At 36.2% G+C, this 19,013-nt stretch overlaps 1 protein-coding gene across 1 annotated transcript; it reads right to left on the reverse strand.

Moving 5' to 3' along the window:
• Positions 1-552: 552 nt before the first annotated feature.
• LOC149796732 (uncharacterized) lies at positions 553-1,948 on the reverse strand. Its single transcript, XM_089960268.1, has one exon. The coding sequence runs from the start codon at positions 1,890-1,892 to the stop codon at positions 558-560; it is 1,335 nt and encodes a 444-aa protein (XP_089816394.1). The 5' UTR covers positions 1,893-1,948; the 3' UTR covers positions 553-557.
• Between the last annotated feature and the right edge of the window lie 17,065 nt (positions 1,949-19,013).

The following is a 19,013-nucleotide window of genomic DNA, read 5'->3' on the forward strand; positions in this document are numbered from 1 at the left end:
GACCCAGGATATTTAGCGCCACCTCGCGGTACTTCATGTAGGGACCGAATCGTTCCTGTGTGGCGAGCTTGATTAGGTAGCTGAATGCTATTTTGGCGTATTCATCATCTCCGAGTTCTGAATGGCATTTGTACAGCAGATATAACCTTAGCATATCAGGGTCAATGTAGGCTCCATAAATACTGGACAACGTTTCTGGTATTTGGAATAGTTCGTACTTGATAACATCTGGAACAATGTCTATTTCTTCAATGGTGTATCTAACATCTAGTGAGTCGCACATCTGCATATATTTGTCTCTGCCAATTCTGGCGACAACATGATCCATATGATCTGAGACTGCCGCCTTATCAATAATACATTTTTCACTAATGATATACCGAGGATGTGATTTTATGGATACACCAAACAGAGGTCTGAGTTGTATGGAATACAATATTTCCATTGCTTGTTTTGTTTTTCCAAGTACGTGTAGCACCCTGGCAAATTTAATTTTTCCCGCCATCCTATCTGTGTCACTGTTGACAGAAGCAATATGAAGCAAAGATCCCAATAATTCATATTTGCGATCTACTGAAATTAATGCTTTCCTGGTTTTGGCTATTTTGATATATGATAGTGTCGCTTTCATTGTTTTTGAGACACTCCCTTGTCAGTGACCGATGTCTCATCAAGTCAGGTGATTCTGTTTGTGACAGAACACGACATATGTTCCTCTCAGATAGATAAATACGAAGGTGACCCTGGCAACACTGGGATATGAGGATGCACGTCTCCAACCCTCTCCAGTATTTATCAAATGCTTGTAATTCGTCGCGGATTCGCTTGATTCGAAAAACACACCCAGCTCCCTGAGACAGCAAATCATCAAGTTTATCTGATAACCGTGCTGCCATAACACTGTCTATTTTTCCGTCAAAAAGGTTGTTTTCTGGTATGAAGTAAGCTGGTAGATATTGATTCTTCACGCAGTATTTCAGAAAGTGTAAAGCTTCCATCAGTCGTTCCAAGAGGTGGGATCTATTCCAGTCTCTGGTGTGATGACATTCCACGTGCCAAAGAACCACCGTTTTCATCGTGTACGATGTCATTATGTTGGGAAATGTTGCCTTCATATCTTTAGCTATCAATTTCAATAAAATATAAAGATGCTTTTGTGCTAAATTGAATATCTGTATAATGGACTTTTCGTGTATTGCAAATGATAGACACCATTCCATGTGCTCGTTGGGACTCTCCTTAAACCCCTTAGGTACAACATGACACCCGCACCTTATAATATCTTTCACAACTGACTCATGAGGCCATCCACGTCTCTGACATCTCTCTGCCCATTTAGATGCTTGGGTCGGCCAGCCAATGTGAGCGTAAGCGTGCACAATATCTCGATGTATGTCGTTGGAAATATGCGGAAGCGCTGGTCCTGATATTGGCTGATGCTGCACTTGTGAAGGTGATAACTGTTGCCTTTCAATCTGAATATATTTAAAGCTTGACCAATATGTTCCTTGTAAATTTTCAGTCACCAGGGAATTCCTAATATCGTCATCCATTTCCCCGCATCGTACCAGTCGTAACCAGGTGTACCCACTATGGGATGTGTAATCCTCTTTATGAAAAACCGTATGTAGAGGGCTGACAGGGTCAACGTGTTGACCTGTGACGATTGTGAACTTGTGGACAAACATCGTATCGATATCACCATCTTCCCACCGCGACGTTCCCTCAGCTTTCCCTCCCGTTACAATCCTAACCATCTTCAAATCCGTAAATGCACCTATCACATCCATGTGTTTTGCATTGTTTATTCTGAAGTCAATCATCTCTTGACTGAATCCCATGGATTCCAATACTGAAGAAATAGTAATTGAAGGACTTACAGAATTTGCCATCTTTACACTAAGTGTCGGTCATGAAACTAGAATGGAACGCTCATCTGTGTCGGTTTAGCTGACCTGTGGCTATGAATGAATAGACTTGATTGTACAGACGATATGCCGCATTGGTGGAGGCGCCTAATGGGGGATGGTGTAGTTCATAAACAATAATACAGTAACCACTACTACTACTAATAATAATAATGATAATACTAATAATAATAATAATAATAAAAATAATAATAATAATAGTGTTTATTTGTAATACAGGCCACTAACCCATGTTACATATCAATACATCAGGCGGTATAATAAGATGTTTTAGTGCGTAACAAAAGAACATTATATATATATATACTGGAAGTGATATGAAACTGATCATTATTGCATTTTTCGAATTGGATGATATACAAGCATATATTACACAGTAATCACACAGCGAATTTAAGGGGAGCTCTAGAACCTGCGTGGAGCAATTTTTTATTATATTGATCTTATGTAGGATGAGTCATTGATGAAACGGCTTCTCTAATTTTTAAGGCTTTTATAGTAAATATTGCTAAATTCGTGATCAGAATTTTACTAGTATCATTTTGTTTAAAATACTTAATTTTCTAAAGTTGGATTTTTATATAAAGGTGTGTAAATATTTTCTTTACATTTCTCCATATAGCGGGCAAGCAGTAATAAAATGGAATTTATGTTCGATATTAAGCTTACAAATGTGACAATCTTTCCTCACAGCAAATATATTCTACACATAGTTGTTGTATAATAAAAATCGCTAACTGCCAACAATTCTCAGCATCTTTGACAAGTGAATTATACTCCCAATGACCTATAGAAACGCAGTGTTTCCATTGATTTAATCTCATTATGCAACTTTTGCCAGAAAATATCTTTACATTTCCGGCTGAACAGTCTAAGAAATGTATTGTCATCATTTAGGCCCTGAGTACACCAAACATCGCCAAATCCAAATGTAAATAGAATCTTTTTAACATTATTAGCCCAGCAATCACAATTTCCACCACTCACCCACCCCCATCTTAACTGTAAATTGTGGCATTATTTAAGATATCTGTCTTCCGGCCTTTTTAGTATTCTAGGCCAAAATTTCAAAATACTTTTATATCTCATACACTGTGTACTAATTCTTCTAATTCGTTATATAGGAATGCATTTGGAGTAGACTTAGATGTGCCAAGAATATATTAACAATATGACAAATCAGCTTTTTTATATCCTTGGCATTGTAAAAAAAAAAAAAACCAAACGTCAGCCCTATAGTCAAGGATGGGAGCTATCTTAGAGCCAAACAGACGATGCAATCCAGTTACGGGTAATCTGCCCAATTTTTAAAGACTTTGCTTCAAAATATGCATAGCCCTCAGCGCCTGCAAGGACAGAGTTTTCTGACACATATACCTGGAGTTTTATGAAGAAAATATGTATCTTAAATACTTATAATATGCTTCAATCTTTAATTCTAAATGGACATAGTGATAATAATAATAATAATAATAACGATGATGATAATGATAAAGATGATGACAAAGAGAAGTTTGATAAGGAAAAAATTGTACAATGTGGTAACAATATATATATATATATATATATATATATATATATATATATATATATATATATATATATATATATATATATATATATAATGTATATCAGATTATGATTATAAAGTGCACTGGGATTACCGGACTTGAATTCCATGATTCAAATTTTTATTGTTTGTCGTGGAAGTAATAATTACTTTACAAATGACACTTATAAAACAATCTCGATTTAAACGTAAAGTGATATCAGTTTTGTCCCAAAAGTCCTTGCTTCCAAAGGTCATTTCTCTTGTTGAAACCGTTTTATAAAATTAGTTTTATTTCTCCTGTTGTTGATTTGTCCCCTTATCCCCTTATTTCTTCTTTAATAAAGTACTACCAGGTGAAAGAGTCACAATACACAAATACTCGTCTGAACACTGGGCAGAGGGGCTGGGATGGGGCAGCACTTGAAGGTAATGCACATCAAATTGTCGACAAACTATTTTATGCCTCGACTTGTATAACGAAGACCCCTGAAGCGTTATTAATATTAACCTGCATGTACCAGCAACAGTTGTTTCCCTTTGATGGAGGGACTAAATTCTGTTCTGCTCTAGCAGTGAATAGCACGTTTTGCCTCAAGTCTAATTTCGGGCACTGGGGATGGAAATAAAAATTCGTTTTGATCATATGGTCTCTCAGCCTCACGTTTGTACAGATGGATGAAGAGAATCTCAGATTGCGGGTGCCAGGTTTAATAAGAAAAAACTATTGAGTTAATTTATATTAGCAATCATTATATTGTTTTGTTTTGTTATTTTTGTAAAAAAGTATATAAAGAAGTTAATATATATTTTTATATATCCATCACCATATGTTATCTGGCATTAAAACTCACATACAGCCAAATATTATTTGATATTTTTATATACTCTAACACATATCAATCCGACTGATTGGGATTTATGATTTGACTATATTATTAGCAATAATTTATAATTATATATCTTACAAAAAATGGCAAACTGATATCAATATTAATTTTCTTTATATCCATTTTCATTAATTTTTGTTACTTTATGAATATGACAATGCAGCTGATCAAGGTATACACCTGTTTGATACTGTTTTATGTTTTGCATTTTATGTATTTTCTTTAATCGGCATCCACATGCGACGAAGATTTACACAGAAACACCAGGTAACTAATCACCAAATTTACCAATGGACACAGAGACATACACACACGCATATACGAGGTGATGCAATTTTATGTAAAGGTTGAGTAAGATAACGCTATAAACTGAGAAAGTAGTGACAATGAAAATTACGGCCCTATCGACATAGAATAAATTAACACCAGTACTAGCATATTCAAACTGTACACCGAGGTACATGTAACCAGTGTAGTTTCTTTGTCTTGTATATAGGCCCTCCCCAAACTCGTTGCATAGATTCGTGTTCTTCTGGCGTATTTTCAATCAAATAGTTGTTTATTGTTTGTTTTTTTTTTTGCTGGTGTTTCCTTGAGATGCATCCGTCACGATTTGGTAGAATTTCAAAATATTTGCATACCAAATTCAATTGTTTAAGTAAAACTAGTTTCATTTGATGTTATTATTGTGGCAGTTTATAGTGATACTTCCGAAATAGTGATTTTCTCGTCAATGAAGACTTTAGTAATTCCACTGAATTCCTCTAAAATTATATCTGAGAACAACCAAAAGTGATTCGACTAGACTGATACTAAAACAGAAAAGATACCAGATCATTATAATAAGGCTAGACGTTAAACTCAGATATCAGCAAACGACTTATTTATAATTTATAAATATACGAAAAATCAGGTAGACAATATAATTGCTAGGGAAAAACGAAAGTTCTGATCTCAAATTGAAGTAAACATATTTTAAAACAAATTACATTAATTAGGTAGACCAAACTCCTACCCTCAATCACGGACGAAGGTAAAGCACACAATGCAAACTAAATACACATAAAGAAGAATACTAGTGTATACAAGAAAACTTGTTTTGCATATGAGCCATACCTATGATACTACGATAACTAAAATTACATAGAATGGTGTCTATCAATGATGCAAAATATAAATAAAGCAAAATTGTACGTATATGCATGCGAATGTCGATTGGCAATCAGATTATCTTTTTCCGTGATGTGCCTAATGTCAATATTGTATTACTGCAACATCAAAACCTACTTAAACAGTCTCTGAATTTTGTTTTTCATTTTGTTTATGAAAGTAAAGGGGTTGTAATAATCGAATAAAATAATCAAAGAAGGAGCTGAACTAATATATGCTAAAACGTGTTTCAAAGCCAATATTAAAGCAGCCAAACATTCCTTCTCAACTGTGGAATAATTTCTCTGCTGGCTGTTTAATTACTTTAAGAACAATAGCACATTGGATGATCCACACCATTTTTGTCTTCTTGAATCAATACTCCACCAGCCCCGACATCACTCAAATCAGCAGAAATTTTAAATAATTGACTGAAGGTTTTAGCTGAAAGAATTGGTGCACCCTTAAATATGGCCTTACAATTTATCAATTTATCAAAAGCCTCCTGACATTTGTCAGACCAATAAAACTTGCATTTCTTACTCAACAAATTTGTCAGGGGTTGAGAAATTATGGAAATATTGGTGCAAAATATCCGATAATATCAAATCATGCCCAAAGATTGCATCATTTGCTTTTTACTAACATACATTCAGGAGTCAGATATAGCTTTGACCTTGACTTCTATAGGTCCTATGTGACCGTGTCCCACAATATGTCCAAAACGTGTAACATAAGCACGGCAAATCTTACTTTTAGCTATATTAACTGTCAAATTTGTATCACTAAGTCTAAGAAAGAACTCCCAAATGGTTTCCAAGTAATCTTTCCAGTTGTCGTTATAGATGATGGCGTCATTGCTTTAGGCGTCACAATTATCTAGACCAAATGGTATCATGGTCACTAAACGATTTTTTTAAATACCAAAACGGCATAACTTATTATTGATAAGTCAAACTGGAGCTGCAAATACTGAAATTTGTTTTTGCTCATTCTGTGAGTGGCATTTGACAGAATCCTTTGAAAAGGTAAAACTTAGTGACGTATTTTCATTTCCAATTTTGTCGATCCAATCATCGTTTCTTAGCACTGGAAATTAATCAGTGTTGTTGACAGTGTTGTGTTTCCTATAGTCAGTATACATACGGCAATTATTATCTAGCTTAGGAACAAGTATACGTTGTGAACTCCAGTTACTTGTATTTTGGTTCAGTTAAATCATTCTCCAGTAAATATCGCATGTACTTTTTCATATATTCCTGCTTCAGAGGATTCATCATGTAAGGAGTTTGTTTCACAGGTGTAGAATCTACAGTTTCAACGTGATGGTATATTGTATTTGTTCGTCTCGGAGCTTCTGGGAACAAGTGCTCATTTTAACATAATAGATGGTTAAGTTCTTTCTCTTTTTGTGGTTGTAGATGAGAACGTATATGGTCCAGATTGTTCGATATTTCTGAATTCCGACGATTAATTAAAGCAGGGTCCATACTGTCTGATTATATTCCATACTTTCGATGCTCACTGTGTGGGACAGGTATAACTAAACTGACTGAATGATTAACTGGGCTATCTCTACCAAAATACTTTATTAAAATATGTATATAACAAAGGTGCTTCTATTTCCTCCTGCGATTAGTGTTAATGATGTAATTAAAGTATTTTACGTTATTTGCGGTTATATAACAACCATACAATTTCATGATGAACATACAATTTACACAGAAGTTGATTTTGGGCATGAGAGCTACAACTCTATCACTAGGCTGAAAATGTCTTTCCTTTTCATTTCTGTAATACCTTAATTTCAGTTATGACTGAATAGAGAGAAGATAAGTCCTTTCTCCTTCACATGCTTTTGATAACCTATATTTGATTTCAGAAACATAGATTAAAAAATTAATCTTTGAATATATCTTCATTTCATTGAAGTTTCTCTAGTTCGAAAAGACTAAACCCTAACGATTTTTGAGTTCATTCCATAACAACAAACAACAACAAAATAACATCATCACCTCAATCTTTTCCTGAATCAAAGCAGCATGAAAGAATGATTTTCACCAAAGTTTGATGAAACCATTCCAAAGCTCCTTGAAGTTCAAGGTGATTAGCAGAAAACTAATTCATGCATAACAATGAAGAAAATTCCAGAAATAAAAATGACCCTTGATCAGGCTGGGCTGAGTTGGGAAGGCCAAAAAGTGTATTAAAAAATCCAATTTTATTAAAGCATTTACTATGGTTTTAGTTTCAAAGGAATTGTCTCTGGAAATCGTACGAACTCAGACATTATGGTCAATAAGTATTGGTTCCACGGCTTGGTCTTACGTAGAAAGCTGCCAGAGCTACCTTTGCTAAATGGTACGTCAAGTGCAGGTTCAGGTTGAAGAGGAGCCTTAGTTATCATCTGATTCAGTTTTCATAGTATTGAAAAGTGTGACAAGATCTACAGAATCTAGAAACATAACTGTTATTTTTTGTCGAGCAAAAATGATTCCAGATCTTTGTGATAAGTCTTACTGACTCCTAATTGGCCGGCCGAGGGAGTTGCATGGGTTAGACTAAGTATTTCCTGATCGGAACGAGTATATGACAGCTCACTGACCACTCATCAACAGCTAGTTCCGCCAGTGTTTCCTCATGTTGACCCAATCTGTCACAAAACAACAAACTGGGACTTGTGTGGCTTTAAGTTTGCTAATAAGCCTCTGAAACAAATAGAAGATATCAGGATCTTGTTCATGTTCGAAAGTTACCTACGCCATTTCGTTGTTTCTAGATTTGTTAAGTTTGATAAATTGTCACAATTTCCGCATGGTCAATAGTTTTGCGACCACAGTTCTTTAATAACTGGTGACAAAAGATTTGACGAATTTAAACTTAGCTACGTATGACTGGCATCTTGATAGATTACAATTATTGTAGACTGGAGTCACAGCAATTAGTTTACGGGTGGAATGTTGCTTTATTAATCAAATACATTGTGGATTTTACGGCGCACTAGACTGTAAGGCTATATAGCGCCACAAAAAGTTTATATGAGGAAAAATAGCATTAAGCAGATCACATCAAACTATATCAGTGTATATAACAACCTATATAAAGCACAAAAGAGGTTGCTGTACCTGATTGTAAACATTATTAAAAGCGAAAATAAAGATCTGATCTCGTTATATTACCCAAAACTTCTTGTTTGAGATCTTTCCTTCAAAACGCACTTCTAGTACCATTGCCACCACATTTGTTATCACCAGCAACAAATGACAATAACGATGACATTAAAGACAATGCAAAAACAATAATATAACCATTAAAAAAAACATTCAGCATCAATTCATTATCAACAACAACAAAAAACACAACACGACAATCTCTATAGGTGCACCATTAGCCCCTTTTGACACCAGTTACTGTAATCTTGGACCAAATCGAATCGTGGCCACAACTTTACGTTTTGAGGCACTATGGGACTTAATGAGATTTGATATGTAGCTTTATGAAAGTCCTATGTACAGATGCAAGCACACTGATAGACGAACATGCGTGCATCGTTTTGAACAAATATACTTAATGACAAACACCAATACGTTGACGAAAATAGATACAGACCAACCTCCCCATCACACTCAAACGCATTTCCTTTGGGACAATCTCAAGTTATTACAGGAAAGCAAACATTCTTGCACATCAGTGTATAAGGTTGTCCTGAAAAGAGCTATTGTGTTAACTAATTGCGTTCGAAAATCTTGTTAACACGTCACCTCATGAATCGCCATTGACAAAGTCCCAAAATAAACTTATCGCAAACATCCAAACCCCTGTCATTCATGTTGATATGTTGGTTCAGAGCCGACAGAACATTTTCAGTTACCGCACGTAGAGAGAAATACTCTGCAATGACTGAATAAGTACAATCATGGAAATTGAATGAAAAATATATAATTAAAACATCTATATTTACAAATTAATAAATTTCGTGTTACTTGGAATTCTTGGTATGCAAAATCACTTTCTCGTGAGAGAAAAAAAAAAACAACAAACTTAGCGGCTTGTATACGACGGTCTTCCTCTTAGCTTGTTAATAATACACAACGATAATTTGTCAGTCATGAAATATTTATGGGATATTTTGTACCGTTTCAAATAATTTACTAAAATCATACCTCGAGATCGCAGACAATCACAAGATCCGTATTTAAAGCATTTGTAATATGATCCCTAAATTCCAGTTGCTCACATGGATTTTAATTAATTAAAATGAAATGGATAGTTGTCTTAAACATCTTTGAGTGCGTGTAAAAACTAGATACTATCGACGATTTCTCGCATTCTGAGAAATGTAATTTTTCTCTGGAACAGAGAAATGCTGCCATTTTTCACATACGTCAGATTTAATCGGACGATGATCGGCGATATCCGAAACCTAAGGTAGGTGATCATTAGGTGATATTATTCTTGATTACTTTGTTCCAACTATAAACAAAACTGTCTACAAAATGGAGGAAAAGGTCAAGCAAATTGTTTATGATACCTGTTTTGAAGTATTTCATTTCAAAATCTCATATCCGATTTTTAAAAAAGCGGGTCGACCTCTCCTCGTTCCCTCTCGAATCAATTTGTCCATCATTTGCGAATGTTGTCGTTATTAGATTAGTCATTAGTGGGATTTGTTGAATGCATTACATCACTACTTTTGGAACACTCCTGGAAAAGAACGGAATTACTAGCGTCTTCGGCAACTGGATTAAGTGGTGGCACTTCTTTATTCGAAATTGAATATTTGAACGTCATTTAAACCTAACATTTTGACTATTTCAAAGAGCAGTTAATGTCTGATATTTTTTAAATTATATCAAATTATTCATTTAAATATTTAGTTAGATTGGAAGGATGGTGAAATTTATGAAAAACGACGGCGGTTTTCAATAATATCAAACTGATTCAAGCAACAAAACCGAAGGCCATATTCAATGTAACATGCTACAAGCGAAACACAATGTAAAATACTACAGTCCAGATGCAGTGTAAGATACAATAAGCTGGTCTATCGAAATTTCAATACAACAGGAAATGTAAATGAAAATTTTATGCAATAAGTGGAACGTTTCAAGGTCTGCAGAATTTCATTAAAAGATGATTTATGAATTACAATGTTAACACATCCAAGGAATGTAGACTCACAAAGCATTACCAGAAAGCTAACCAAAATCAATTTTTTTAAAAAAACGTTAAAATCCAGTACACAGTGATACAGCTTACATTATATATATATATATATATATATATATATATATATATATATATATATATATATATATATATATATATATATATATATATATATATATATATATATATATTCTCAAATTTCATTGGACATATAGCAGCAATTTAAAAGAAACTTCAAATTAAACATGATAAAATCAACATTTCGCTTGTGTGAAGTCCAACCCTGCCAGACACAATGAGCACTGGAAGTGGAATCACGCTAAAAGAGACCGTAAAGCACATTCAGTTTTTAAATTTTTGTAAGTTTCCAGACAAAAGCTGATGCAGCAGGGAAAACATGAACATGTTCAAACTACAAGAGATGTAGAGTTTGCTTAATATAAACAACATTCAACAGATATGGTGAGGAAAATATTAGACACAGAAACAACAATGAAATGTATGTAAAGTGGAAAAAAACAGTAACTAGACTGCAGAGGCGGCGTAAGGAGTACACGGGGCCTAGGGCCGACCATGACCACGCGGGGCCAGAGTATCGGTATCTCGATTGGTATGCTACTGCAAACATTGATTATGTCTAGACTAGATTAACTTTCGCGATTTGGCCCACGAATTTAGTTTTTTCATTATTCATTTAAAAAATCCTGTTTGTGGACAACGGGTTTTTTAATCGAAATAATATCATTTCGTGCATTACGTGCGGCCTGTAACAGCATTTCCAATTTACCGGAGAATATAGCTTGACAAACTCATAAGGACGACCTTAGGCCTGAAGCGCGGGGCCCCCTCAAGAGCGGGCTTGGGACGGTCGCCCCACTTGCAACCCCAAAGGCCGTTCATGATAGACTGTATGTGTTTCGACATGAAAATTAATATCTTCAATACTGTTTGTGACATCCCTAGAGAAGCATCAAGTCCAAACATTATAGACTACTTTTTAAGTAACGGGATCCTGCCCTAAAATGATAAACTCTATCTCTAATATGATTGTGCATAGCAGCAGAGAGGGTGAACAGACCATAGAATTCCGACAAAACAAATAAAACAAACAAATAAAATCATCTCGTAGAAAGGTCCAGATTTTACAAATGAACTTTCCTTGAGATGTTTATTTTTGCAATGACCGATTGTGCTAATAAAACCTCAGTTCGAAATAGTATCTGAAAAAATAAAGTACTCTACGTGTTTATTTATTTCTTGTTTATTTTTTTGACGACCAACGTTGGTAGGTACCCTCTCTGCTGCTCCTCTTCTGCTGATATTAATTAAATTATTATGTTATAATAAAAATGGTACATCCAGAATCTCATACTGCAAGAACAGCACGAGAACGATTAGAAACAATTAAAAAATTTCTTCCTGTCAGAGACTCATTTAGAAAAAATCTGCAAGCGCAGCAAGAATCAAAAGTTGAGTTTGAAGAAGACACTAAAAAACTATTTAAACCCGTCACTGCAGCTACTGAACAAGTTACAACTGTCATCAAAGAAGATCTTCTTCCGGTATCAAAACAAACTGTGGTACAGGCTGAAAAAATAGCAAGAAGAACCAAACAAACAAAGAAGATTTTACGAGACCTTCCAACTAACATAGCTGCAGCTCAACCTCCACCTGTTGGTGAGGAAATACTTGAAGGTATTGGAGAACTTCGTACTGAAGTCGCCGATGTGAGAAAAAAACTTGCATCTAAATCCAAACCAGCAGGAGAAAACGTAGAATTAATTGCAAAATTTAACGAAGGAGTTGTTGAGGAAATTAGAAAAACTGAAAGAGAGAGATTACCTGAAGCAATATTAAATAGTATATCTAATAAATCTAGTATTTTAAAACCCCGTTATGAAAAAACAAATGATGATAATTTCATTAAATGGATATATCGCGTATATTACAACAAAAAACAAGCTAGAGGTCTAGAATACGAAAGACTTAAAGAAGAAGTAAAAAGACTTTATAGAGAGAGACGGGAACAACTAGAACAAGGAGAGTCCTCCCAGTATCAGCTTCCTCCACCTCTGCAACAAATAGAACAACAACAACAATCTTCTTCGCCACAGCAAAGGTTGAAGTCGGAAATTAAAAGGACTAAGGAGCTAATTAAATTACTCCCCTCGAAGAAAATTTCTGCACCGAAAATGACATTTACACCGACAGGTTCACCACATGGATTTCGAGAAGGTGACTCACCCCCGGCCACCGCTGAAGTACTTACTCCGGTAATGCAACCACCAGTATTTAAAACACCTCAAGATGAACCTAAAACAGGATCTGGTTTATGTCCTGATAATATCATCAATGACGTATCACGGTTAGAAGTTCTCATAGGAGGAAAACGAGCTGGAAATAATTCACCAGAAATAACCAATGAAGCAGCTGATATTTGTCGGCGACTATTTCAAGGTGGTATCATGGATATCGGCGTTTACCGAGAACTTATTGATGAGCTCGTTGATGACTAGTTGTTAGATAAATGGTAAATAAAATAAGATGATTGTGCATGATAATCATCGTAAACCCACACAGGTCAGAGCGGTAAACTCACGATTACCAATCTATAGTGTTATTTACGGAGATGGACTTGGTGATGTCATTCGGGGATTATTCACGAGGATAGCTCCAAAAGTAGCACCTGTTGCAAAACAATTATCGATGAAGGCTATTGATATTGTTCGTGATAAAGCTCCTGGTGCAATTGTCAATGTTGCTGGTAAGGCGTTCTCGGCGATCAAAGAAAGACTAGCACGATTATTGCGACGAAAACAACAACCACCGGTGAAACTGGCAAGTACTGAGGTGATGCCCTCAGACGTAAGTAAAATAATAAACCAGGCTGCAAATCAAAAACTAGCGGCGATATCTGAAGAAGCAGAAAAAAATATAACAGCAAATTTAATAGCAGGAAGTGGTCTTCGTCGACGATGATCATCATTTGGAAAAATGGTAACTATAATAAAAATGTTCAGGCGGGAATCAGACCCAGCATTTGATATGGAGGCACCTGTCCTTAAGTACGAGTCAGTACGTGATTATCAATTTTATTCTTATGACGCAAGACTACCAAATCAGCGGGGGAGAATCGAATTACAGGTTCATGATACGAGTAGATATTTCTTGCCCGCTGAAGCGTTTATTGAAGTAGAAGGTAGACTTGTAACGAATGTTGTAGCTAATACGGCATATGCTGCTAATTTGCGTGTTGGTTTTGTCAACAACGGGATCATGGCATTATTTAGTGGCGCCACATATATGATTGATGGAAAAAATATTGAATCAGTTCAGAATGATGTCGACGTTGCTACAACAATAATTGGTCTGGCGAGATATTCTGACGACTTTACAAGATCAGCTGGTCCAACAATGATGTTTGCTAAGGATATTACCAACAACGCTGATCATGTTCAGTATACCAAAGTACTAGTACCACAAAATACTGCAGTTAATCCACAACCAGCTGATTTTGAGCACGCAGACAGACCAGGTGCTGATTTTGATATTATAAAAAGTGTTAATGCGACTTACAACCTGGGATTTGCAGCACGTAGAAATATGTTGCTGGGAAATGATAGAAATTTTTCGTGTGCAATTCCATTATCTCACATCTTTGGATTTTGCAGAAATGTTAGAAAAGTCATCTTTGGAGCTAAACACACACTTGTGCTCGTAAGAAAAGGTGATGATAATGATGCAATCTGGCGAGGTGCTGGTGTTGCCGAGGGTAAAGTAAATATATCAAAACTTTCATTGTGGATGCCAGTAATGACTCCATCTATTACTGAGGAACAAAAATTACTATCTTTTATGGATCAAGGCGGTAAATCATTGCTATCATGGTTAACAGTAACCACAGATGCTGCTCAAAGCAATATTAATGGTTTATTTACATGGCATATAGCATCACAACAGGGTGTTTCTGCACCACGACATATTTTTATTGCACTACAAGATAATGCTCGGACGAATAATCAAGAACGTTCACATATGATATTTGATAACCTTGGAGTTAATGAAGTTTCCTTACGGATAAATGGACATCAAGAACCAGCCGAGGATATACAACTAAATTTTGTTCAAAATCATGTAGCGCGCGCATATCATCGTTTAATGTCATTCATGGGACGTGATCAAAATATAGATACCGGGTTGCAAATATCACAACTAGATTTTACAGGTCTATATCCGATTTATTATTTTTCACTAGAACATCTTGATTTATCCAAACAATCTGTTGTTGATATACACTTTCGAGCTCATGTTACTAACCCTCCTCCTGATATACCCGGTCCACCAATTGTTCCCGGCTTCTACAGAGCGATCGCGGTCATACTTAGCGACAAGGCCATGTTACTTGAAGGTGGCAGTGGTCGAATGAGGATCGTTGATGCACCGGTGGAAAATCTTTAATCGTGTTATTTAGAAAAATATATTTTATATAAAAATGTCGTATAGTCATGTTAATGTTACTCTGACTCCTGGTCAGGTAAAAAAGCTTCAATCAAAAACCGCCAACAAATGCGGAACTAAAATATCACTAAAACGAGATCATATTAGTGGTGGTCCAAACAAATTATCGTTGACAAATAATCAGATTAAACATTTCAATAAAGCCCTAGAATCAAAAACTGGAGTTCAATTCCATCTCTCCCCGAGCGCCATCAAAGACATGGTAAAAACAGGTGGTATATTCCCATTTCTTGCGGCCATTCCGGCATTACTAGCTGCAGCTGCTCCAGCCGTAGCAAAAGCGGTTGCGTTAGGTGCTGCTGGAGCGGCGGGTAAAAAAGTTTTCGAAAAAGTTACTGGTGGACGATATAACAAAAAAAAGGGACGCGGTCTAAGATTACCGGGATCTCGTTGGGGGAGAGGCCTAAGGCTTCCAGGGTCATTTCGTTAAACGTTCCATCATCAAATTTTGATTTACTTGATGCTGCTAAAAAATTAAAAATATCCGCCTTTAGAGGTGTTTTTATGCGAGATCAATTACCGAAACAACCAAACAAACTAGAAACAGGTATTATTAATCTTGACAAACGTTCTGGACCTGGTACTCATTGGGTATCATACGCGGTTGATCCGCGTGGAATTGTTTATTTTGATTCGTACGGGTTAGCTCCACCTGTTGAATTTATCAAGTATGTCGCACCACTTCACGCAACAACCTCTGGTTACAAAGTTTGGTATTCAACGCTACCCACACAAACAATGACAGATCCGCCAATATGCGGCCGTGAAGTAATTAATGTACTCGACGCTATATCAAAATCATCCAGGCCGCCACATAAAGTCGTGCACGATTATACAAGTAACCGATATGTTGCGCGTAAAGCATTTTAAACAACGGATCTTATTATAATGGTTGATATTTACGGAAGATCTTCTACTAGTAAGAAAATAAAATCCGACGTTGATCTGTCAAAGTATGCGACTAAAGATGACCTTGCTGATATTATGAACCTGGCTGGAGTTGACCCAGATGAAGTTGTTATTTTTCAAGATCGATATGGTAAACTAAAAACCAGCAATATCAAATGGAATGATATAGTCCGGCGAGTACTTGGTGCAGTTACGGATAATATTCCCGTGTTTACTGACGGTGGTAGAATCAGAGATTCAAGTATGTCACTTAAAACCATCAGAGATGAAATTGCAAAAAGTGTTGCTAATCGCGTGAGAAACACCGGTGACACGATGACAGGTGAACTTAGCATGAACGGGAACAAAATAGTAGCTGTAACAGCTCCAAAATCTGACAACGACGTCGCAAACAAACTATACGTCGACGACGTGGATGGAAAACTATCCACGCTGCGGGCCGAGTATGACGTTCACGTAACCGGTTTTACAAGGCTTCGAAGAAATTTTCAGAAAACCGATGATGCCATAAATAAGTTCTTTGGAACTCCTTCCGTCATTGACATGAAACTCGTTGATATCAAAAGTAACCTAGACACGATCAAACGAACACAACTAGACATCGTAGCGGGAATTCCTGAGATTATCAATAAAACCAATCTGATTAAAATTCCAGCTGAAATAACTCCCGGGCATATCACAAACATCGTATGCACGGTATCATCGGGATTTGCAACATGGTCAAAACAAAATAATACCATCAAATATACCGCAACAAGCACTGGCGTGTACAGGCTGTCTGTGTTTAGTGCTGCAAAATTTGAAATATTTACAACGTTTCCATGGCGTCATTCCACCGACAGGTTTTCCGGGGTTGTATCTGTTATATTAAATATCGGAGCCGAGGAAATATTTATTCTGGAAGCAGCTGATAGGACATTAACCGCAACATCTTACTGGTGGTGTTTGGAATTTGTAGCTGAAGCACATCAATTGGTTACTGTATAAAAATATATATGGACGGTGCACAATACAGATACAATCAAGCGCGTGAATGGCAGGCGGCGCTAAAAGATCAAGTCGATCAATATACAGTAAAAGTAAAAAAATATCGACGACGATTGGTTATCGTTGATGTGATTGTTTATTCAGTATCCGCTGTTGTTGCTGGAACCGGTGTAATATTATCAGCGTTGACAACGATGGCACCAATAGCTGTAACTATCTGTATTTCAGCAGCAACAACTATTGCAGGTGTGCTTGGTATCATCACAAAAAAAATATGTACTTGTACGAACGAAAAATTATCCGATTACACAATAAAATTACATACAGCGACGGTAGCATACTCGAAATTATCCTCGTTGTTATCAGCGAGTCTCAGTGATGGAATTATATCTGATTTCGAATTTTCAATGATAACCAAAATATACGACGAAGGTATTAAAGATACAAGTATCAATAATGACAGAATTACTCCAGCAGATCGTGACCAACACAACTCCGCCAAAGATAACGATGATCTCGGTAAGTTCAATTAATCCTGAATTTAGTGTTAATTTTCCTACTGCAATTCCAGTAAAAGAAATAGCACTAGCACAATTACGAGTATATTACAGCTGGCCAAATATCAGATCAAAATCATTTCATGATACACCAGCAAATAATTCGCTTGTATTTACTAACAAGAACAAACCCGATGGAACACCTGACTGGGTTGTTGTTGGAATACCAACCGGCAGTTACCAGATTGAAGAGATCAGTGAGGAATTTGCGCGTAGAATAAAATCAATAACGGGAAAAGAATCAAAAATATCAATTAATGTTCATGAGCCGACGTTGTCCTCGACGATTGAAATAAACTCGCCTGATTATGCCGTTGATATTTATCAATCTTCAATCAGATCCGTGCTAGGATGGCCTGAAATTCCCCCGGTGCATGAAGGACCACCAGAACCAACTCGGGATGATTTTAAGTCAAAGACCAGTCTTCGTCATGATATTAAAATGAATTCAGAATGGCTAGATTACATAGAAGTAAAACCAGGATGGAGGGGGGGAACACCTGTATATGGTCCTAGAGCTCTTTTGTATAATCTTAATGAACGTGTTATTGCTTTGAATATTGATTCTATATTTGCTTCAATAAACTTAGACCATGAAATACAAGTAAATAATTTACGTGATAGTTTTCAAGAGTATTTATTTGATTCAACATCTGCGCGCGATAATATTATTAGGTACATAGAAGTTTTAAATTATATAGTTAATTCTTCTGAAGTTATCTATAACAGAATTAGAGATATGGTTCTTAAGTCATCAAGCGATTATAAAAAATCCTTCGCAGCCAAGTACAAAATACCCGAAGCTGACATTGTAACGTTTAAGTTTCCTGATTATAATCCGGATAAATTAAGAAAATCTGTCAGTGATGTCATTGATGAGTTTTTTCCTAAAATACTCGATGCGTGGAAAAAACTAGCACCATTAGCAGTTGTTCTTAGACATGATAATGATCCACATGGCGGCGGAAGACACGTATCCCCGCGGATCGTTAATATAACACCGACGGTCTCGGTCAATCTGGTTTGTGACGTAATCGATGGCAGCTATCAAATAGATCTCGGAAGATCAAATCAGGCTCAACAAGGATACATCCTATACACGTTCACACCACAAGTTCCCCCTGGAAATTTAATCGTGCAAGAACCAACTAATCCCGTGTATTTGCGGTGTCACAATAATATGTTAACACGAATCAATTTTAAGCTCACAGACCACCTTAATCGCTTGATTGACATACGTGAAGAAGAGCTTCTAATAAATCTGTATGTAAAGTCGTAAGACTTTTGTCGTAAGGACTTCCGTCGTAAGGATTTCTGTCTAAGGACTTTTGTCGTAGATCTTCAGAATCAAATTCGA

This window comes from Sinohyriopsis cumingii, chromosome 6 (genome assembly GCF_028554795.1).
Source record: "Sinohyriopsis cumingii isolate HCF-2022 chromosome 6, ASM2855479v2, whole genome shotgun sequence".
Lineage (NCBI taxonomy): Eukaryota > Metazoa > Mollusca > Bivalvia > Unionida > Unionidae > Sinohyriopsis > Sinohyriopsis cumingii.